Source organism: Typopeltis vanoorti, chromosome 4 (assembly GCF_054136105.1).
Source record: "Typopeltis vanoorti isolate ZY-2024b chromosome 4, IOZ_Tvanoo_1.0, whole genome shotgun sequence".
Taxonomy (NCBI): domain Eukaryota; kingdom Metazoa; phylum Arthropoda; class Arachnida; order Uropygi; family Thelyphonidae; genus Typopeltis; species Typopeltis vanoorti.
The window spans coordinates 77827214-77850917 of record NC_143552.1 but is presented as its reverse complement, the minus strand read 5'-3'; the positions used below and the strand labels follow the sequence as shown (position 1 = coordinate 77850917).

The following is a 23704-nucleotide window of genomic DNA, read 5'->3' as shown; positions in this document are numbered from 1 at the left end:
CAAGTTGTATAGCGTGAGTGAAGTACAGAACACAATTATTGTTAAGTGGATGACAAACAATATCAAACAGGAACTGCCGGTAAAAAAGAGGTTATGAAGAGATATAAGGAAAGAGGTGGAGAGCAGATGCATGAAGAATATAAGACTCAGGCCAGGAGAGTGACTATAGTATAGTAAGGAAGGCAAAACTGGAATATGAGAAGAGATTGGTCCTGAGATCCAAAGAAAATCCTAAGAAATTTTTTCGTTACATGGCCAGTAAGAGGAAAAATGATTGTGGAAGAATGACATTGTTGAATAAAAATGGGAACAGAGTGACTGATGCAAAGGACATAGGGGAGTTGTTCAATGAACACTTTAGTGGAGTATTTCATCCTAGAAAAGTAGGTTTTAATACTAGAGGGGATAGGGCAGGTTTGAGGTTTAGAAATGCAGGAGAGAGAGTGTTTCAAATACTGAGTACTCTGTCAATAAAGCAATGGGACTGGATGGGATTTTGCCACGGGTTTTGAGAGAATGTGCTAAAGAACTGACAGCTCTGTTGACCTGCATTTTCAATGAAAGTCTGGCCATGGGAAAAGTGCCCAAGGAGTGGAAGGAGGATAAGGAGGCCACTGCATAAAGGGTGGTAGCAGACCAGAAATGTCAAACTACAGACCAGTTTGTATTTCATCAGTAGTTAAGATTTTGGAGAAATTAGCAAGGGATAATTTACAGCATTTGGCAGATGAGAGTAATGTTTGGTAAACAATGTCTTTCACATATCCCCACAGGAAGAAATCAAGCAGCATAATATCAGGTGAGCACAGAGGCCACAGAATCGGTCCACCACACCCAATCCAGCATCTAGGAAAATGCATGTCAAGAAATTTTTGGACAATAAGAGCCCAGTGTGGTGGTGGTGCTCCATCTTTCTAGAATGCCACATTTGGCTGATGATCTTCCAACTGGAGGGGGGGGGGTAACAGATACTGCTATGGCATGTTCAGATAGTTCACTGCTGTCACTGTTCTTTCTACAAAGAAAAAGGGCTTCCAAACATGAAAAAGCACACTAGACACTCACCTTTGGACCATCTATTTTAAATACTTAAATTGTGCGAGAGTTTTCTGATTCCCATATTCTGCAGTTATGATGATTTCACCTCTCTGATATGCAAATTGCTTCATCACTAAATATCCATCTCTGAAGGGAATTTTCATCAGCTTTAACTTTTGACAAAATGTCTTTGGCAAATTGGAAACGGTAGGGTTTATTGTCTGGGTGTAAAGTCTGCAGTTTGTAAGCACGGAGTTGAAGGTAGTTATGAACAACCCTCCAAACAGTTGTTTGTGGTATACCTAACTGCAAAGAAGCTTGTCTAGTTGATTTTTGTGGGCTTTGATAAAATGCTTCCTGGATTTGTCAACATCTTCTTGTGAAGTGCTCGGTCTTCCTACTCCTTTTTGGTGCTGAACAATACCAGTCTTGTGAATTGCTTTAACCAATGCCAGATAGCATTATCTAAAGGTGGATGTTTTCCATACTGGGTTCTGTAATGACATTGCTTCGTGAAAACATACTTTGTTTCAAAAAACAAAAGGACACACATTGCTTTCTCTTGAACAGTTACCATTTTGAAGTATGATATTATATTATCTCCCAGACATCAATGTGGTGAGTTCAACATTGCCAGATAAAACTTTTTGAGTTACATTTTCATATTCTGTAAGCTGTTTTATTTTATTGTTTCTGGTTTGAAAATTATAGGCTACAATGATTTTGAATCACCCTGTATATCATATAGCTAGTTTTCTTGTCTGTTCTGCTAACCAGTTACCTATTTCATTTCATTATTACCATATATACATGATTAGATATACAATATATAGGATTAGATAGACAACTATATGAAAGCGCCCACCCCCAAATACACAAAAATGAGGACAAGTTAAAAAAATAAAAATATCTACAATTACTGAGAAGAATTTAGGCACTATTAAGGAATAAAACTACTTTCACTGGTGCAGATTTTAACTTCATTACTTGGTACTCGTGTGTATGTGTGTATTTATGTACTTATTTTTAATGACTCAGAAACATGCACGTTGCTGAAATCTTGTAAGCCCTTTAACTGGCATTTAAATTTCAGTATTTTTAGTTTAGTATCATTTCTTTTGTGCATAATAAAAACACACAACACTTTGTAAACAAAATTAAGGACATCACACTTGAAAAAAGTTATTTATTAGTCAATTTTGACATCTCTGCCCTTTTCACAAATGTCTTGATCAATGACGCATTTCTTCTCAGGACAAATTTCCACCTGATATCATGGCACTGTTTGCCCATAACTATTTTGTGTTATGGGCAAATATATATATTTGCATTTATATACACAAAATAGTGACCTGCAAAATGAAGGCTCACCGACACCCCCCCCCCCCCCAATTGCTAACTTGTATATGGAAGCTTTTGAGCACTGTGTTCACTTTAAAACCTAAAGTCTGGCTTAAATACATCGATGATGTTTTCATTATCTGGTCCAACAGACATTAGACGCTTTTCTCATACATGTTCATAATAGTATTTTTGCTGTAGCAATTTTTCAGGAAGGTATGTTGGGAAATTAAATTAATTATTCCTAATATAGTTGATCTCCATAATTTACCAAAATGAAATTAGCATCCTGTTTTTGTGAAGGATTTCTCTCTCTCTCCCCCCTCCAAAAAAAAAAAAAAATCCTTCATGAAATGAATTTTTTTACCTTTTAGGATTTACCATGTGTAACTGTATATAATCTATATATAAGTTGTAAGTCAGCATTTGGAAGTGAAGAAAATACTGGAAGAGGTTTAAAAAGGTGTAAGACGAGGATGAATACTATCTACACTCATATTCATCATCTCTCTCTCTCACACATATATGTATATATTTATATATATACATATATGCATGCGTGCGCACACACACACACATATATATGTGGTTCTCACCCACAAAAGGTTATTGGTGGTAAATCCTAAACACAAAATCCTATCTAGACACACCTATCTACTACCTGGCTATTAATATTTTTAAAAAATATGTTGAGAAGGCATATTAGTGGTAGAGGAAAAATCATATACAAGTTTTAAGTTATGAGGTGAATGGAACATTATACATAGTCTATATTTAAGTTGTAAGTCAGCATTTAGAATTGAAGGAAATAGTGGAAGAGGTTTGAAAAGGTGTAATGCTATATATAATCTATATTTAAGTTGTAAGTCAGCATTTAGAATTGAAGAAAATACTGGAAGAGGTTTGAAAAGGTGTAAGATAAGGATGAACACTATCTCCACTCATATTCATCATGTATATATATATATATATATCATCATCATCATCAAATTCCTGACATGTACCCTCAAGGGGTGTACAGGATATGTAGTACCTTCATGAAAAATTTTCCTCATTTGAATCATAGATATCTGATATTAGATATCTACTCTGATATTGATTTTTTTTATGTGGTTCCCATGCACAAAAGGCTTCTGTAAACCTATGATACATTCATACCATCAGTGGGTTAAGAATTTATTTTTTCATTTATTATTATTATTATTTTATTTATTTATTTATTTATTTTATTATTATTATTATTATTATTATTTTTTTGTATGTTTTTGCATAGTCTGGAAACCCTGCTCTAGAGACCAGACATGGAACTTTTTCAAGAAATTTCCATAAGTAGGAGTAGTGATCTCACACCTTAAGACAATCACAAGCATCCATTCCAATAGCAGGGTTCGAATCTCATCCTCTTTCTTGGAGAGTAGGTATGATAGTCACTCAGCCAACCATGGGCTTTATTTTCTTCTTCATGCGATGAACACATCCTGTGCAAGTTTTCAGGAGTATCTGAAAGGCATTTGACAGGGTGCCACATGATAAGCTGATATTTATTGTTTAACCTTTATAACCTGTATTGTTTAACCTTTAGAACAATTGAATATCCCACTGCAATCCATTGACATTGTCAATGGATTGCAGTGGGATATTCAATTATTCACAGATGATGTGAAGCTGGGAAAAGTTATCAGTAATAGTGCAGATGTAGCAGCCCTGAGGATTTGAATAAACTAGGCAGATAGGCGAATGAATGGGGGGTGTTGGTTTAATGCAGAAAAATGTAAAGTCTTGAAGTTTGGGATACTTCGATGGAAGGCTGCATACTCGATTGGTGGAGCTGTACTGGAGGAAGTAGGGGACAAGAGATCTAGGGGGGAGATGATTGATAGAAAACTGAAATTCAGGGAACATATTGCAAAGATGGTGAAGGTAAGCCAGAGGATTGCTGCACTGCTGAGAAGGATGCTAACCTGCAGAAATAGGAGTTTTCATTCCATTGTATAAGACCCTGATCAGGCCACATTTAGACTATTCTTCTGAAATTTGGCCCCCAGGATTTGAAGGGGATAAATTAACTAAGGAAAGGATACAGAGACGGATAACAAAGATGGTTCAAGGACTGTGCAATGTTAGTTATGAGGATCAGCTGAGGGAATGTGGACTGCAGAGTTTGGTAGATAGAAGGAGGAGGGGAGGTGATATGATTGAGACTTTTAAACTGTTGAGAGGTAGTTACAGGGTTGACACTGGGGAGTTCTTTCGCTTGGTTGAACAGCGGGAAGGAGCGATGACAAGGGGCCATCACTGGAAGTTGCAAAAGGAAGCTGTGAGCAGGAGTGTGAGGAGTGTTTCTTTGCATGGAGGGTGGTTGATCTGTAGAATGCATTGCCTGATAGAGCAAGAGCAGTCAGTGAGTTCAAGGAGTGGTATGATAAACTTTGTGTTTCCTAGGAAGGACCTCCCTCAATGAATCTTTTGACTCCATGGAGGCCTGAATAATAATAATAATATCTAACTAAATTGAATAACAGCTATAACAAATTTGCATGAAAATCAGTAATGAAAAAGATCAAACTATGAAAATAGGCAGGAATATAGAAAACTTCAGCTGCATTCTCAACGGAGAACCTACTATAGAACAAGTAAAATATTTCATCTATTTAGGCACAGTTTTTAGTGAAGATGGCAAATTAAATATGAAATATACAACAAAGCTGGTATGTTAGGGAGAGCTAAATGAATAAATTTATATGGAATAAGAGAAAAATCAGCCGAAACACTAAGCTAGCAGTACAATACAACCTGCTAACCAGTATTAAGTCATGGATTTGAGAGTGGGGTTGGAAATAAAGCATTTTTTTTTTTTTTTTAAGATTAGAGCCTACAGATATTGTTAGTATTCAAGGATATGTGAACAGGGCTAATCTAAGGGAGGTATGGTCTGTTTAATTTAATTACTAAAGTCAAAATATTCTTGCACTTGAGACTTGAGCATGATTATTTGGTTTTTTGCTGTTTGTTTGGCTTGCATAGCTGTTTTAACTTAGCATTACATTACATTATAACTGTGTATTGCTTGATAATTTTGATGATAAAATTAGGATTATGAGATGTTCATTTTGAGGATAGAACAAGAAAATATAATCTGTAGTGTGTGTTATAGGAGCATTTAGCAAATTGGTGAGAAAAACTTATCAGTCTGTGAGCTTTTTACGAGTTGGATGTGTTATTGGGGATAGAGTTGATGAACACAACAAGATCAAAGATCTGGGAAAAATAAATTTATGGTGAATAAGATAAGAGGGCAGTAATCTTTTTAACAGCCAAGTTTCCAGGGAGATAAATGTATATAATAACAAATTAATTTAAAGACACTAGTTATCTGTATCTGGCATGATAGATGGGATGCGGCAAAAATATTTAATGTACAGTGAATAATTTCCAATAATGAACAGGAATTGTTAGTTATTGCAGGCAGTTAATTTCATATTTCTTGTATATACACATGTATGAAAGCTTTAACGTATCGTATTATTCTAGATGCTCAATTTCCGGAGCTACTGAACAGTGTTTCCAAGAATGTGGTAAATATGTTTAAACAGTTTTTATTGAATTGAAAAAAAGTTTTGCAAGTTGATATCTTCAAAAATGTATAAATATAAACAGTTTTTATGATATCAGTGATGTTAGATAAGTTAAACTTAAGTTTGGTTTTCCAGATATCGCTACTTTGCGAATTAATGATAATGTTTTCGTGTGGTTCCAAAATGACTACCTTGAAAGTTCTATTTGAAATTTAGTACTGTAAATATTAATTTCAGTATAAGAAATTTTTTAAAATATATTTATTATTATTTTAGTGTGTTTTTCGAAATGCATAGTCACTACTGAATTCGTTTTATTCATTTGTCTATACACAACTTATTTCAGAACCTGAATAGATTTTATTGAAATGATTGATTTCAGTTGAATTATTTTTATTATCAAAATGATTCAGAATTATATACGAGGGTGGTCTGAAAAATTCTTGGCCTCGACCGTAGACGGCAGCACTATAGGCAAGAGATTTTTTTTTTTTCTAAGTTGGTGCATCTGTCATAAGCATCCATATGAAATTTCAAGTCATTCTATCAGGTATTATAGTTTGTTTTATACAGCTGTCTGAAGCATAAGTGTTGTCTTTATCCCTTTAAATGGGTAAAATTGAGTATATTGTGCAATTATAAAATTCTTTGTAAAAGAAGGTTTAACGGCAAAAGAAATTCATTCGAAGTTCATAAAAGTTTATGGACACTCTTCTCCTTCATTTTCGGCAATTAAGAAATGGGCTGCTGAGTTTAAACGTGGCCATGCCAGCCTTGAAGGTAATCCATGCGAAGGACATCCAAAGAGTGTAACAATACCAGAAATCACTGATCAAGTGCACAATATGATATTGGATGACTGGTGAGTCAAAGTGTGTGAAATTGCTGCGACAATAGGCATTTCAAAAGAACGTGTAGGATATATTTTACATGAAGAATTGCATATGAAAAAGGTTTGCACAAGATGGGTGCCGAGCTTGCTTACAGCAGATCAAAAATGTACTTGCATAAAAATCTCTGAACAGTGTTTGGAATGTTTTAACCAGAATAAAACTGATTTTGTGCATTGATTTATTACTATGGATGAGACTTGGATTCACCATTACACACCAGAATCCAAACAGCAGTCAAAACAATGGACAGAAGCTGGTTGTTCAGTGCCAAAAAAGTTCAAGTCAGTTCCATGAGCAGGAAAGGTCATGGCATCGGTGTTTTGGGATGCTAAAGGCATTTTGTTTATTAATTATCTTGAAAAGGGTAAAACAATAACCGGGGAATATTATTCCAATCTTTTAACCAGACTAGATGAAAAAATCATGAGAAAAGACCCAGTTTGCAGAAGAAAAAAAATCATCTTTCATCAGGACAATGCACCTGCCCACAAAGGTGTTTTGGCAATGGGAAAATTAAGGGATCTGCACTATGAATTGTTGGAACATCCACCCTATTCCCCAGATTTGGCTCCCTCTGACTTCTATCTCTTCCCCAAACTAAAACTCTTCCTCGCTTGTCAGCATTTTTCTTTGAATCAAGAGGTGATTGCAGCTGTAGAGGGGTATTTTGCATATCTTACCGAGAACCGCTACAGGGACGGGAAAATGGTGCTGGAGCATCGCTGGAATAAATATTAGTCTTAAGGGAGATTATGTTGAAAAATTAAAAATAATTTTGAAATTATAAATTTGTTTTTTCATTGTTAGACCAAGAACATTTCAGACTACCTTTGTAAATAATCAGGACTCTGGATTTGAATTAGTTGAAATTTGATAATTTAGAATTGCTGTTAAAATTTGATGCATTGTTTCAGTTTGGTTCTTATCTTACCATTTATGGTGACAGAATTACACAAGCAAGATAAAATTATGGCTGGTGTACATAATTCAGTAGAACAATGTAAATGTGTCACAGATATGCTATTGCAAAAGGGTAAAAAAATATATCAACAACTAAACATTCAACTCTTAACACTGTATTGTATATCAGCAATTCTAATAGTCAGCTAATCCTAATGCTATATTTGGTCAAATGATCTACCGTGTTGAAGTAATTTTCATCATTAAACTAGCCTCTGGGTTCAAGACTACTTTGCTAAAATATTATTTATTGTTATAATTTAGTTTTTATGCAGAAGAACACTTCCATAGTGAAGCTGTAAAGATGTGTTGCACTCTTTGCCTTTCATCATTGTCAAATTCATGATATGTACCCTCAGGGGGCTATGTGTGTACAGGATAATTATGATAGAATAAAAAAAAAAGTTATACAATTACTAACTTCAGATTAGTGGTTTTCTTCCAAATTAATCTGTTATCTGTCAAGACTCAAACATTATCAGATCATATAAGAGTGGATGGCTCAATTGTGAGTGAGCAGGAGGTATTTGAGGAAATAAATAACGTTGATGTCAATAAGGTGATAGGATTTGATGACATATCATCACGTTTCTTAAGGAAATGTTCCAGAGAATTGGCATGCCTATTTAATAAAAGCCTTACAACAGTACCGGTTCCAATGGAGGGGGGAAAGAAGGTAAAATTTTTCCACTGCATAAAGGTGGTTATAAGGCTGTAGTTTCAAATTATAGGCCAGTGTATATCTGGAGTTGTGGGGAAAGTACTGGAGAGATTGACGAGAAGTAGGATACAGAAATGGATTGATAACAGCAGTATTTTCTGTGGTTAGCAGCATTGGTTTGTTAAAGGGGGATCATGTTTTACTAACTTTCTTATGTATTATAACAAGGTGACAAATATCTTGTGCAGGGGAGATGCATATACAGTGGTGTAGTTGGATTTTGCAAAAGCTTTTGATAGACTGCCACATGACAAGCTGTTAAATTGAAACAGATGGGATTGGATAAAAGACTCCTGAGTTGGAATAGTGATTGGCTGTCAGATAGGTATCAGAAAGTTGTATATGGGTGTGCAGTATCCTGCAAGAGGAAGATCATTAGTGGTGTACTGCAGGGATCAATTTTGGGACCATTGTTGTTCAATTGTATGTTAGTGATATTTGGATGGGTTTAACTGGTGATATGTAGCTGTTTGCAGATGAGGCAAAATTGGGGAGAGCAAAGCAGAGTCAAGCAGATGTTATGGCCTTACAGGAGGACTCTTGAATAGATTGCATGAATGGGTAAGTAAGTGGAACTGGCAGTTTAATGTTGTGAAGTGTAAGATTTTGAGATTTGGTAAGCAACAGTGGGCTGCAGAGTATGCACTTGGTGAGGAAACTAAAGGAAGTAGAGGAGATGAGAGATCTGAGAGTGGTGGACAAGGACACCTGAATTTCAGGTCCTTGTTCACCTTGGTCAAAGCTTTGATCAGACCTCATATGGATTATTGTGCACAGATTTGGTCGTCGAGTTTTCATGGTGATGAGGATATGTTGGAAAGGGTCCAGAGAAGATTCACAAAGGTTGTTAGTGTTCTTGAATGTAGAGTATGAGGACAGATTGAGAGAACGTAAGTTGCAAAGCTTTGTGAATAGGAGGAAATGGGGGTGGGGATATGATTGAGACATGTAAGCTACTCAGGGTTGTTATCAGATTGATATGGAAGAGATTTTTCATAGAATGTATAAGAAAAAACTGTATAAGGAGGGTGTAAGCAGAGGAGTGAGGAGTAGGTCCCATGGAGAGTGGTTGGTGAGTGGAATGCATTGCCTGAGTGTGCTGTGAATGAATCAGTTTAAAGCATGGTTGGATGAGCATTGTGTACAATAGTGATGGGTCTTTGACTCCCTGGAGGTCAGATGTTATATTTCTGTCTTTTAAGGCACTTTTTACCGATCAGTCTATACATCTTGGTCTTCCTCTGGATGTTTTTCCAGCCAACCTAGCAAAAAAAACTGGTTTTGCTAATCTTTCTTCTCCCATTCTCATTAAGTGATCATATCAGCTGAGATTTGCTCTACTAACACATTCCTGAATGCTAACAATAACAAGTTCTTTCCTAATATCCTAATTTTTAATGTGATACTGTTGATGCCATATGTTCACTCCACTAATCTTTCTCAGAACTCTCATATCACAGGTATCCAGTCTTTCAAGTGTTTTATTTCTAACCCAGCTCTCAGATCCATAAGTTAAAATTGGTTTGAACACTGTCTTGTATATAGCTAATTATTTGGAATAAATTTATTCCAAATAAAGTTATTCAACTGACTTCTGCCATACTAGCTTTACTGATTCTGTTGTCTATTTCCATATTTAATATACCATCTTTACTAAATATTGTGCCTAAATTACTGAAATGTTTATTTGGCCTATAGTTTCAGTCAGATGAGGTTTTCAATTTTTTTTTCTGTCTATTTTCATTGTCTTTGTCTTTTTATTGCTGACTTTCATACCAAATTTATTACAGCAGTTATTCAATTTAGTCAGGGAATCTTGTACTGGATTTATTCAGAAGTATAATATCATCTGCATAAAGTAAAGAACTAAGATTAACATTGCCTTGATATCAGTTAAATTCTAACTGCTGACTTACAGCTTAAATAGAGATTATGTATTGCTTGATACAGTGTTCCATTTACACCATATAACTGTAGCATTTTGAAGACATTTCCTCTCAGCACTTTGTCATATGCCTTTTTAGATCAACAAAAAAGTTAAATATAAATCCCTGTTATTATCTCATGATTTTTCAACTTTTTGTCTTAACATGAAAATCTGATCCTGGCAACCTCTATTTGGCCTAAATCCATCGCCAAGCTTCCCTTACACATTTCTTACCTTTCTCAAGTATACTTACATAAATCTTACCAGGAACACTCAGTAGGGAAATAATGCTATAATTTTCACAGTGTTATTTCCCTTTTTATAGATTAGTACTATAAAAGCTCTGCACTAATCATTCAGAATTCAGTCCTCTGATCAGGTCTTCTGAATTATGCATTGCAGCCACTGTATAACTTTTATACCTCTATATTTGGACATTTCTAGTTGAATTTCATCTACTTCAGCTGCCTTTCCACATTTCAAGTTTATTCCTGATATGTATTCCTGACAGCATTCCTGTTGGGAGTTTTCTGCCACTGTCCTAACACTGCTTGTTTCATTTAGTGGTCTTTCAAAGTAATTACTTGCTTGCTATAAATCTTCGATATGCTTTCTTCATTTTCTTGACTGCCTCTTTAATTTCCTAAGTCCACAGTGGAGTTCTGATTTTTCTATCCTTAAAGAATCAGTCAATATTTTCTTCAGAGTTTGTAGTACCATTGAATCCTCAAGGTTTGGTTCTTGTTTTCAAACTTTCATTTTTTCTTCAATGATGTTTATGTATTTGAGTTTACTATTCACCTCTGAAAGCTGCTCAACTCAGATTTGTTTTAAAACTCTCTTACACACTCTTTTTTTCAGTATGAAATTCGGTTTTATCCTAATTAGTGGTCACTTCTTATTTTAACGTCTCTGTATACTCTTGTGTCCTGAACCAATGGGAAAACATTGCATCTTTAATATCGTCATAGTCATCTATAACATAGTCAGTGAGACTTCTTATATCTTGCATCTTCTCCCCATATGAATTTGTGCACATTCTTTTTGTTGGAACATGGTGTTAGTAATAACTAATCCATGTCCTGAACAGGTATTTACCATTATTATTAGCTTTGTGCTTTTCTCCACATATCCCAAAACATTCCTATATGTCTGGTACTCGTTTCCTACTCTGCTGTTTAGATCTCTAAAAAAGACCAACTTTTCCTTTTTCGATATTCCTACTGCCTTCTCTAATGCCTCAAAATATTATTCCATTTCTTCCTTGGTAGAATCTTCTATGGGACCATAAGCACAAATAAGTGTCATTTTCCAGTTCCCCCCATTCTGATATTTGCCCATATCACTCTACTTGATATTGCCTGCCATTGAAGAAGATTATCCTCATATTTAGTAGCTACATTTCCCCGATTGTTATTGTCTGAATATAACATTTTATATTTGTCTTATACATTGGCTGTTTATACTGGTATTTTTATAAGGAAATTACAACATATAATATATATTAATTAGAATAATTTCATTAATATTTCCAATATTTTGGCAAAGTCCAATTGCCATCATCAGGGAACGATGTACAAACTGGTGTCAATGCAGCATTGGGTGAGTGACAGTGAAATAAGGGCAATAACTAAGTGTGGGCTAAAGTCCTAACTAGTGTTCCCTAGTGGATTGGCTGCTTTTGGGCTGATGTTTTGTGTATGGGTGCTTCTCAAATTTAAGGCAGTTTCATGCATCCAAATTTCTTGAGATTTTGATAGTTTCTTAATGCTGCAGCAAATTCCAAGAAAAGTCTCATTTTTGTATTTACTACAGTGAAGTAAGGTGACTTTTTTACTAGTGTTTTATTGTGGGTGTCCAAAAGATAGCTAACATCAGAATCACCGAGAACAAGGACTACATCTGGTTCCACGACTGTGGCCACTCAGAACTTTAATAGTCTGTAAGCCCCTGAGTGTCCAAAAGATAGCCAACATCAGAATCACTGAGAACAAGGACTACATCTGGTTCCATGACTGTTGCCACTCAGGGCTTGCAGACTATACTTTGGACACCTGACACATGATGCACTGGAAAAAAGCTACTTTACCTCACTGTAGTAAATATAAAAGAATTTTCCTGGAATCTCAATGCAGTATTAAGAAATTATCCAAATCTGGGTAATTTCTTACCTGAGGTAATCCAAACCTCAAGCTAATTTGGGTACCTGAAACTGCTTCAAATTCGGGAAGCATTCATTCTCAGAACAGCAGCCCCAAATGCAGCTCACTAGGGGGCACTGTTTAGGACTTTAGACCTACCTTAGTTGGACACCTGCTTTGTTATCACTTACCCAATGTAGTAGTAGTGCCTGCATGCCCATATCATTACACACACATGTTCATAGAAACCACAGTAAAATGGTCATTTTCATTGGTTTATCATTAGATATTTTGTTGCATTCTGTCATCTATCATTTCCATGGGTTTCTGTATAATGTAATAGTTACTTCTATTGTGTCAGAATTTTTTATGCTATAAATAGACAGCAAGAGCTAGTTTTTCTCATTTTCATGCTGAGATCACTCTGGCTAGTTACATGCAGTTAACACCTCGCAGAAAAAGTGTGATTCAGACTTTGAATAGAGAAGGCTATTCCTCTCATGAAATAGCTAAAATGATATCCTATAGTCAATCTGGTATGGTATGGCTGCTGTCAAAAGTAAAGTGCAAATAACCTTTAGCAACATAAAATTGTATATATCTACTCTATATATATAAAAAGATAAGCTGACATTTGAAACATTTTCATGTCACGTTTTTTTGTCTTACGGGCTTACCAGCACTGAACTCAGGGGACGCCGTAGGTGCTGGGGGAAAGATCCCCCCTAGTATATATATATATATATATATTTATTTGTATGCAGATTGACTTGGTTTATGAACATGTTCAATAATTTTAATGACTTAAACCACCAAGAGAATTAAGAATAAAAGTTTAATACAGACACAACTAGTTTTGTTGGTAAGCCAACTTCATCCGGTGTCAAAGTAATTATTATTAGTAATTATTATTATTACACGACACCTCCAGGGAGTCCAGCGACTCATCGAGGGGGCACCTGCTCTAACTCTGTCTCCACCATCATCCACAACTACACCAACGCCATCTACCTCTGACCACCACCACTAGTATTTCCACAGACAACAAACATCCATGCCCACGGTGGGATTCGAACCCACAGCCTTTTGGCTGGAGAGCAGATACGCTAACCACTCGACCAGCCAGACTGGCTCAGAGTACAAAGATATATACAAAAAAGACCGACAGAAACATTATACACTAACAACAACAGAGCTATCAAAAAAAACTACAGTTATATATATAAATATATATATATATATATAAAACTGTAGTTTTATATATTTATTATTATTATGTTTTATTACACCTCCATGGAGTCAGTAGACTCATCATTGAAGGCCCACTTAACTGGCAACAAGTTATTCATGCATGTGTGTGTGTATTTTATATCAACCTCACACATGACAATTCCCAAGACCTATGATCTAGTACCATATGTGTGTAAGTGGTTAGACAGAAGAGAGGAGTTTGTTGATGTATTTTTTGAAAACCTAAAGGTTGTAGTCATTGGGGAAGACTGTTTCAAAGAGCAGAGATGTAGGAAATGAAGGCAGAGGATAAAAAGTTGGTTCAATGAATTAGGAGTTGAACTGTAAATGGGTGTAGGAGCAGTGTCCATGAAAATACCTGTAGAAGAGACATAATGTAGCAATAGAATGTTTTGGGGAAAGTGATTGGAAGGAGAGATCATCAGTCAAGTGAATTACTCTTCTATATACAATCAAACATTCAGAGAAAAGGTTTTATGTGCAGTATTCTAAGGTTGGGCATATTTGAGCTTTATAAAGTTTCAGGAGTTGGACAGGAAAGAAATACTATTTGGAACAGAAAAGAATACCAATTTTTTTTGAAGTTGAAGAAACTGTGGACTTTATGTGTTTATGCCAGGATAGATTGGATGTGAGAGTTAACCCAAGGAGAGAAAATTGGTCCTGGTTGGCAAGAGGAATATAGTCAAAAGTGAGGGAGAGAGTGGAATGGTCTTTCTTTCTAGAAATGAAACGAATGCATTTTGGGAGCATTAAAAATTCACTAGGTTATCCTCATCCCCCTTGAAAATGGAAAGGAAAATGGAGAAAGGAAGATCTTGAAGTGCAAGTTACCTGAGCACTACAAGGTTTTGAAAATGAAAAAGAAGGGTGGAGAGTATAGTCATCAACTGAACTATGAATAGGACTGGATGTCAGGGAGAGAAGATCATTATACAGGCAGAAGATCATAGGTGACAGTACTGAGCCCTGAGGTACACCAGATTGAGAAATCTGATGAAAGGAAACCATCAACCGTAACTTGCAATGAATGGCCAGAGAGGAAGCTGGCAATCCATTCACAGAGTGAGAGAGGAATAACATAAGATGGTTGCTTTGTATGAGAAGGCCACAGTGCTAGACTTGATTAAATGCCTTGGAAGTATCAAAGTGACCACTTGAGTTTCTTCAAACTTTTCCATGCTTGCATTCAAAAGTGGGTGAAGTTAGCTAGGAGGTCTGCTGTGGAATGAGAACTGATCCATATTGATGACAATTAAGCAAGATGGGCTGACTTTTATCTCCCTTTTTTTTTTGAAAATAGGATGGAACACATATGCATGCAATATCAGTTCCAAACACGAGACTTGAAAAACCTGTTGCACTTCAGTTCAAAGAGTCAAGAAGAAAGAGGGAACCTGTTGATATATTTTTTGAACAACTGGAGATTTTAGTCCTTAGGAAAAAAAAAAACTGTGGAGAAGCCTGTTTCAGTGCTCAGCAGTTGAAGTATGAAAGAGGAGGAGAAGTTGTTTTCAACATGTTTATAGCTGGAAAGTGAATTAATGTTACCAGAACTGCTCAGATGTTTATTGAGTATGAAGAAATGTGCAAGAATGGTGTCAGCCAGTTCAGTGAAATACCTGTAGGAGAGACCCAGAGCAGAAACAGTATGTTTTTGAGATAGTCTCTGAAGCAAGTCTCTTAGAGAAGGCCATCAATTAACCAATTGTTCCTCATCAAATATTTTGAGAAAGATTTTTGGTGCATCACACCATATATGAGACTCATATTCTAAGGTATGGTGGATTTGTACATTGTTAGGAGTTGCACATGTGAGAAATAATATCTTGAAAAGCACACCAATTTTTTTTTTGGATGCAAAGGAGGCTATGGATATGATGTGCTTATGCCAATAGAGGTGAGTGGTATATGATGATATGATGTCAATGGATGTGCTTTTGCCAGGAGAGGTGAGTGATATAAGTCAATCCAAGAAGGAGATTTGGGTATTATCAAATGTGAAGAGAGTTGAAGTGCTGTCTTTCTTGCATGAAATAAGTCAAGATTGTGTTTTGGCAGCATTAAAGTTGACCAGATTGGTCTCATCTCATTGAGATCAAAGATCAAAATGAGAGATCAAACATCAGAGATCAAACATCAAAACACCACACAATCCACTGCCCTCATTATTCAGTTATTACCCATTTTTCCATCCACACACACATTCCATCTGCTGCCCAATAATAGTATTTTTTTTCTGTTAGTTGCATGTATTCTCTGGACAGTTTGCCTGTATGCTGGATGAAAAACTTGAGTATCTATGAAAAACAAACAAAAAACCATGCTACCTTCGTATGAGATTGGCTCATTCACCTTGAAATTATGAAAAGACTTGAGTTAATACTCAGGTCTTTTCTTTTTGATTAAAGGGAACAAAATCATGTCATTCCTCCAACTGCACCATGGGAGATGCTTATGAATAGGAGAAAGAGCATGGGCAAAAGTACAGAGCTCCCCCCCTTTTCCCCCACACTAAGGACTCTGGCATTGGTACAGAAATTTGAAGAAAGAAAGCCATTTACCATAACATGCAGTGAAGCATCGGAGAGGAAATTGGCGATCCGGTTGCAGAGTGTGTGGATGATAGACTATACACTGATAATTTACATTTTTATAACAGCTTGACGCATGTATAAAAAATATGATTTATTGACCCTCCCATATATTTCATTCTGTGTTTACAACCCCAAACAGAATAAAACCTTAATATATGAGGACTATAGAAATAATTTTTTTATTTTAGTTTAGATATAATTTTTTTTCCTCAATCATCTGTATATTATTATACTTATATGAATAAAAAGTTTATTTTTTTTTGCGAATTAATTTTTTTTTGTATATATTTTATTTAGTAATATTTTTATTTTATTTTTTTAAAAATTTTTTTCCACCAGAGGTCAGGCTAGGTAAACAATAAACAAAGCATTTAGATTTATCTTGCTTTTGTGTAGTGTCATGTAGCTTGTGTCCTGTGCATATGTGTTCTTGATGATGATGACCTCAATACAGAGGTCAAAACATCGTATTATTTTCTTAATTAAAAGTAAGATAATTACTCCAACATGTTTTTGTCTCCATAAGTTCTTCATATGAATGCTGACCAGTGTAACCTTAAAAGAAATGAAAATATATTCAGTGGTGCATTTGTGTGCCATTTCCTGTTCTAGGGTATTAAGGAAAAAGTGAGTGCTGAATGTTGTTATCATGTGGTCTATAGAGATCAAGTTTTGTCTTCCTTCTTTAAGAGAAGCACTCAGCTTCTAGCTTTCAGGAGTAGGAAAGCCAGTTTGGTTCCATATGAATCGATAGATGGCTGACTGTATTTGTTTGATAAATTGCACTGGTGGCATGAGAATCTTTAGTGTATGCAGGACACTGGTAGTTATTTGGTTAACAATTATTGCTCTCCCTCTTGTGAAGGCAGAGGCTCATATTGATACCTACTTTCCTAGTACTTGCTTGAAATGTTTAATGAGTATCCCAGTATCCACATAAGAGGGTGTGTTTCCTAGGTGTACTGTGCAACCTTGTCTCTGTTTTTAATACCATTGCACTGTGTTTACAGTGTTACTTTTAATTTGTATTAATATTATTGCATTTTTTAAGTTATGTCTAATTAAATTCAGTTATACATAATTTTTTTACTTACCTTTTATCTTTTATTTTAATATTAATATAATATATTAATATAATTCTGTAATTAACTCTTACAGAATACAGAGAAAAATGTAAGAAAGTGAAACTGTGTAAAATTAACTAAACAAAAGTCATAGGAAGACTTTCATAAGAACATAGAAAATAAATATCAGGAAGATGCCATATATTCTGGAGGCTATTGAAAACACTTAGGAACAAAGGAAAGAGTACTGTAAAAGGAATCAGAGATAGTACATCTGATATGAAAACTGGAGATAAAGATATCCTTGATGTAAATGGAGTAATTATATTGAAAGATTGCTAAAACAAAACAAGCAGTGGTAGCACAGTGTTGGAAAACACTTGACAGGCATACAATCAGTAATACATATTAATACTTGAATAGAAAATCTCATCAAAAACCTGAAATGTGGAAAGCAGCTGGAGTAGATGATATTTGACTAGAAATGTAAAATATGAAGGTATAAATGTTTTACAGTGCCTGCATTGCATAATTCAGAAGGTTGAATTCCAAATGATTACAGCAGATTTCTCACAGGTAGTCATTTATAAAAAGGGAAATAAAACTGAATGTGAGAATTACAAAGATATTTCCTTACTTAGTGTTCCTGGTATGATTTATGCAAGTATACTTGACAAACAGCTAAGAAGGGTTGTGGAAGAACTTGGCAAAGAACAAGCTGGATTCAGGTCAAATTGAGGTTGTAAGAAATGAAAATCTTTATCAGATTCTTTATCTTTATCAAGATTTAAGAAAATCTGGTGTTAAAATGAAAATCTTTATCAGATTTTCATTTTAAGACAAATGATTAAGAACTCATGAGAATATAAAGGATCTGTTTTTGTAGATCTGGAAAAGGCATACGACAATATGTCAAGAGGAAAGCTCTTCAAAACAATACAATTATATGGTGTCAATAGAAATTACATTAAGCAATACTTAGTCTTTATTTGAGTTGTAAGTCAGTAGTTAGAATTGATGAGATACAGCAAGATGGTTTGATGTTAAATCAGGTGTGAGACAAGAATGTTTATTATCCCTTCTGTTATTCATCATCTATATTGATCACATTATGAAGGAAGGTGGTATTAAACCTGATGTCAACATTGGATATGTTAATCTCAGCTCTTTACTTTATGCAAATTATATTATACTTTTAAATATCCATTACAAGTTTGCAAGTAAGAAGGATGTCCAAGAATGGTAAACTACCAGCATTTTCTTTTTCCATGGTGAATTGAATGCATGAGTGAAGGCTATTGATCTGATATAGAAAAGTAGTAAGTTCATTTTTAGAATGAGGCCAAACAGCAAAAATATCATAATTTAAAATATCATCATCATCATCATCATCATCATCAAATTCCTGCCATGTACCTTCAAGGGGTGTACAGGATAGGACAGTACTACATGAAAAAATTACATCATTACTAACTTCCTATCTACAATTTTCCTCCAAATCAGTCTGTTACTTGTCAAAACTCCAACATTCTCAGATCTTATATTTCTATCGTCTAAGGCACTTTGTACTGTATCAATCCACCTATATCTTGGTCTTCCTCTGGGTCGTTTTGCTGCCAATGTGGCAGAGAACACTTGTTTTGCTAATCTTTCCTCTCCCATTCTATTTAAGTGACCATACCATCTGAGATTAGCTCTGCTAACGCATTCCTGGATGCTGACAATGTCAAGTTCTTTCCTAATATCCTCATTTTTAATATGATATTGCCATTGATGCCATCTGTTCACGCCTCTAATCTTTCTCAGGACTCTCATATCTGCGGTCTCTAGTCTTTGGTCAAGTGTTTTACTTCTGACCCAGCTCTCAGATCCATAAGTTAAAACTGGTTTGAACACAGTCTTGTATACAGCTAATTTAGTGTTCCGACTAATTTCTTTCTTATTCCATATGAATTTATTCATTTGACTTCCCACGATACCAGCTTTGCTGATTCTGTTGTCTATTTCTATATTTAGTTTACCATCTTCAGTAAAAATTGTGCCTAAGTAACTGAAATGTTTTACTTGTTCCACAGGTTCTCCATTCACAACACAGTTGACATTTTCAATGATTCTGCCTATTTTCATTGTCTTTGTCTTTTTATTGCTGACCTTCATACCATATCTATTACAACAGCTATTCAATTTAGTCAGAGAATCTTGCAGACTTGTAGCGGATTTATTTAGAAGTATAACATCATCCGCATAAAGCAAAGAGCTGACATTAACATCTCCAATTTTGATATCAGGTTTAATACCACATTCCTTCATAATGTGATCCATATAGATAATGAATAACAGAGGGGATAATGTACATCCTTGTCTCACACCAGATTTAACATTAAACCATCTTCCTGTACTTCCTTCAATTCTAACTGCTGACTCACAACTCAAATAAAGACTAAGTATTGCTTGATATAATGCCCCATTGACACCATATAACTGCAGCGTTTTGAATAGCTTCTCTCTTGGCACCTTGTCATATGCCTTTTCCAAATCGACAAAACTTAAATACAGATCTTTGTTATATTCCCATGCTTTCTCGACTATTTGTCGTAAAGTGAAGATCTGATCCTGACAGCTTCTATTTGGCCTGAATCCAGCTTGTTCTTCACCAAGCTTTTCTTCCACAATTCTTCTCAACCTTTTCTCAAGAATACTTGCATAGATCTTGCCAGGAACACTCAGTAGGGAAATACCTCTGTAATTCTCACATTCAGTTTTATTTCCCTTTTTATATATGGGTACTATGAGAGCTCTACTCCAATCATCGGGAATTCGTCCCTCTGTCCAGGCTTTCTGAACTATGCAGTGCAGCCACTGTAAGACTCTTATACCACCATACTTCAGCATTTCTGGTCGAATATCATCTACTCCTGCTGCCTTTCCACATTTCAAGCCTTTGATGGCTTTTTCTACTTCAAGTATGGATATGTATTCCTGACTGCATGCCTGGTCAGTGTTTTTTATCACTGTGCTGTCATCACTGCTTGTTTCATTTAGCAGTTTTTCAAAGTAATTACTCCATACGTCAAGGATATCTTTTTCTCCTGTTTTCATTTCACCTTTATCATCTCTAATTCCTTTTACAGCACTCTTTCCTCCATTCCTAAGCTTCTTCAACAACCTCCAGAATATTTTGCCACCTTCTTGATATTTATTTTCTATATTCTTGCCAAAGTCCTCCCACGACTTTTGTTTAGCTAGTTTTACACACTGTTTAGCTTTCTTACATTTGTCTCTGTATTCTGTAAGAGTAAAAGCTGACTTATTTGCCAGGAACTTTTGATATGCTTTCTTCTTTTCCTTTACTGCCTCTTTAACTTCCTGTGTCCACCAGGGAGTTCTGATTTTTTTATCCTTGCACACAACCTCACCACATGCCTATCTGGCAGAATCAATTAATGTTTACTTCAGAGTTTGCCACTGAATCTCCAAGGTTTGATTCCTGTTCTCAAACTCTTTCATTTTCTTTTCAATAATATTTCTGTATTTTAGTCTACAGTTCACATCTGAGAGCTGCTCAACTTTTATTCGCTTTAAAACTTTCTTACATGTTATTCTTTTCAATATGAAATTCAATTTTATCCTGCTCAAGACTAAATAGTGATCACTATTAGATTAGATTAGATTGCATTTTAGATGTTAATATCCCTTGTCTGTCCAATGTGTCTCTTACATACATGCTATACTCCATGTATATTTTTTAAATTCTTCTTAAAAGAATTAAAAAAATTCAGCAGTTTAAGTTTTCCAGTTTTAAATCATATTCTAATTTTGATTGTTGATATACTTGTAAATGTTCTTTGCTGACCACATACTTCTTATTTCCCTTAAGTGGTCTCTAGTAAGATGCATCAGATGTGACTTTTTTTTGTATGTGAAGGTTTCTGTGGTTTATCAGTTCATAAGAAAGATTCCGGTAATTGGACCACATGTTTATTATGATAAATAACAATAAAAAACAACCTGACAAGTTTCTTAAGCCATATGACTTACATCTTCAGGGGTCAAAGGTAACTAAAAGCTAAAACACACGAGATGAGAAATTACTCAAAATAGTTCATTCCATGCAGTTGTCTAACTGTTCATTAAATTGAATATCCGAATGTAGATGCAGTGCAAAAATTCTTTGACCCCTGAAGATATAAGTCACGACTTACGAAACTTGTCAGGTTGTTTTTTATTGTTAGTTATCGTAATAAACATGTGGTCCAATTATCGGAATCTTTCTTATGAGTGACTTTTTTTTGTTCATAGCAGTTATAGGCAAAATACTGCAGCCAGCTTGCCTCTACTTCAGAGTCCACTGAGGACAGCCAGAACCTTAGGAGAGAAGGCAGGCTCCCACTGCAAGAAAAAGGTGGGAGGAAAGGAAAAATCATTCCTAGCCCTTGAGTACTCTAATAGTATTTGGGTATGTGTGGGTGGGGAGGGGGAAGCAAGAAAGGAGAAGAGCAATGAGAATGAAAGAAAAATAGATACAAGATATACAGGCAGTATATTAGAAGTATAGCATGAAGTAAGCTCAAGTCATCAGGTACCTCAAGTTTGCCATTCCCATATTCATGAGAGTGAACCCCTCAGTCAGGATCCTAAATAATCCAATAATTTTTAACATGGTGCTCTCATGACTATGCACATGAATAGATACCATTCTTCATGTACTTATTGTTGTTTTTGAATTTTTCATTATTTGATAAACACTGATAGTGACTTATGAGGTATAAACCAAAATATTTGTACTTTATGGAACGTGTTCTTTTATCTTATTCTAGTGACATAGCTGTAACTATATATCTTATGCCAACTTTAAATAGACAACTTTTTGCATGCTGATTGGACTTTTCAGCTTGGACTTTTTTAGGTATATTTTGCGAAATGCACCTAAAAAAAAAGGAGTACTGAATTCATTTTGTTTGTCTCTTCCCTGAGCATTTCTCATTAGCTCTGGCTGCACAGATCATTGAAATTCATCCAGAAATTGATAAGACATCTCAATTTTCTTTTTTTCAGTTAGACCATTTACACTTGCAAAATTTGTCAAAGCATTTCAAAATTATGCAGAATAACTCCGGTCTGGCTGGATGGAATGAAATGAAATGAAATGAAATTTGGTAGTTGCTTGTTAATTATGACTATTCAATCAGTTTCAGTTACAATCAGATTACTTTTACTGGCAAAATTTTGTCAAGCATTTTGATATGCTAGAATTCTACTCTGGACAGATCTAATTTTTATTGAAATTCAACATTGGAATCTTGATTAAAATTTATCAAATCTGATTTTATATTTCTGATAGTAAAATTAGGCAAAACAAAATTGTCAAAAGCTAAAAAAGTTTAGTTGTCATGGTAATGTATGATGTCACTATGCAAGAAGGTATGCATCATTTTATGATTTTGCAGTCATTCATTCATTTAGAATCATTTTTCTACTGATTTTTTTTTTTATTAAAAAAAAAAAAAATTATCAATCCCCCAATCCCACACACATCTCAAAACCTATAGCACAACATTGCTGTGTGTGTGTGTGTGTGTGTGTGTGGACAAGGGATCAGAAAGAAGAAAGGAATCATTTAATTTCTTTCTTGAAAAGTTGGAAGTTGTATGCTTTGGGAAAATGGTATATGGAATAAGGGAAAAGGATAAGAAATTGATTCAGTGAGTCTGAATGGTACATAATTAGATGGAATTGGAGCAGTGATAGTCAGTTCAGTGGAGTAACATTCATGGAAATACTTCATGAATGCTACAAGGCCTCTAAATACTTCTAGAGGAGATAGAATCAGAAATGGAGCATCTAGGAGGGAATCGGAGTAGGGTCATCTATTAAACAAATAGGGAAGTTTTTAGGGCACCAGATATGACAGCATTATTATAAGCTTGGCCCAGTATTTGGGATATATAAAGTGTTAAAGGAGTGGAGTAGAAGAGAAGTAAGGCTTCAAACGAAATGGTTACCAAACTCTTTAGAGACTGGAGAGATGATGTATTTATTCCAGATGCAAAAGTCAACCAAAAAAGGGAGAACTGATCTTGGTTGGTGAGTGGAGTATTAACCATAATGGCTAGAAGATCGATGTTTAAGGCATTGGCCATAGATCTTGAAGCTTGAGTCAGCTGAATACTACAGGGTTTTGTGAATGACAAAGAAG

General features: G+C 35.2%; 1 protein-coding gene across 1 annotated transcript in view; it reads left to right on the top strand.

Moving 5' to 3' along the window:
- Window positions 1-23704, top strand: part of LOC150107427 (COMM domain-containing protein 6-like) — an 84883-nt gene that overhangs the window by 21534 nt on the left and 39645 nt on the right. The window contains exon 2 of the mRNA XM_090391287.1: window positions 5911-5954. Coding sequence (XP_090247413.1) covers window positions 5911-5954 — 44 coding nt within the window. The remainder of the gene's footprint in view (window positions 1-5910; window positions 5955-23704) is intronic.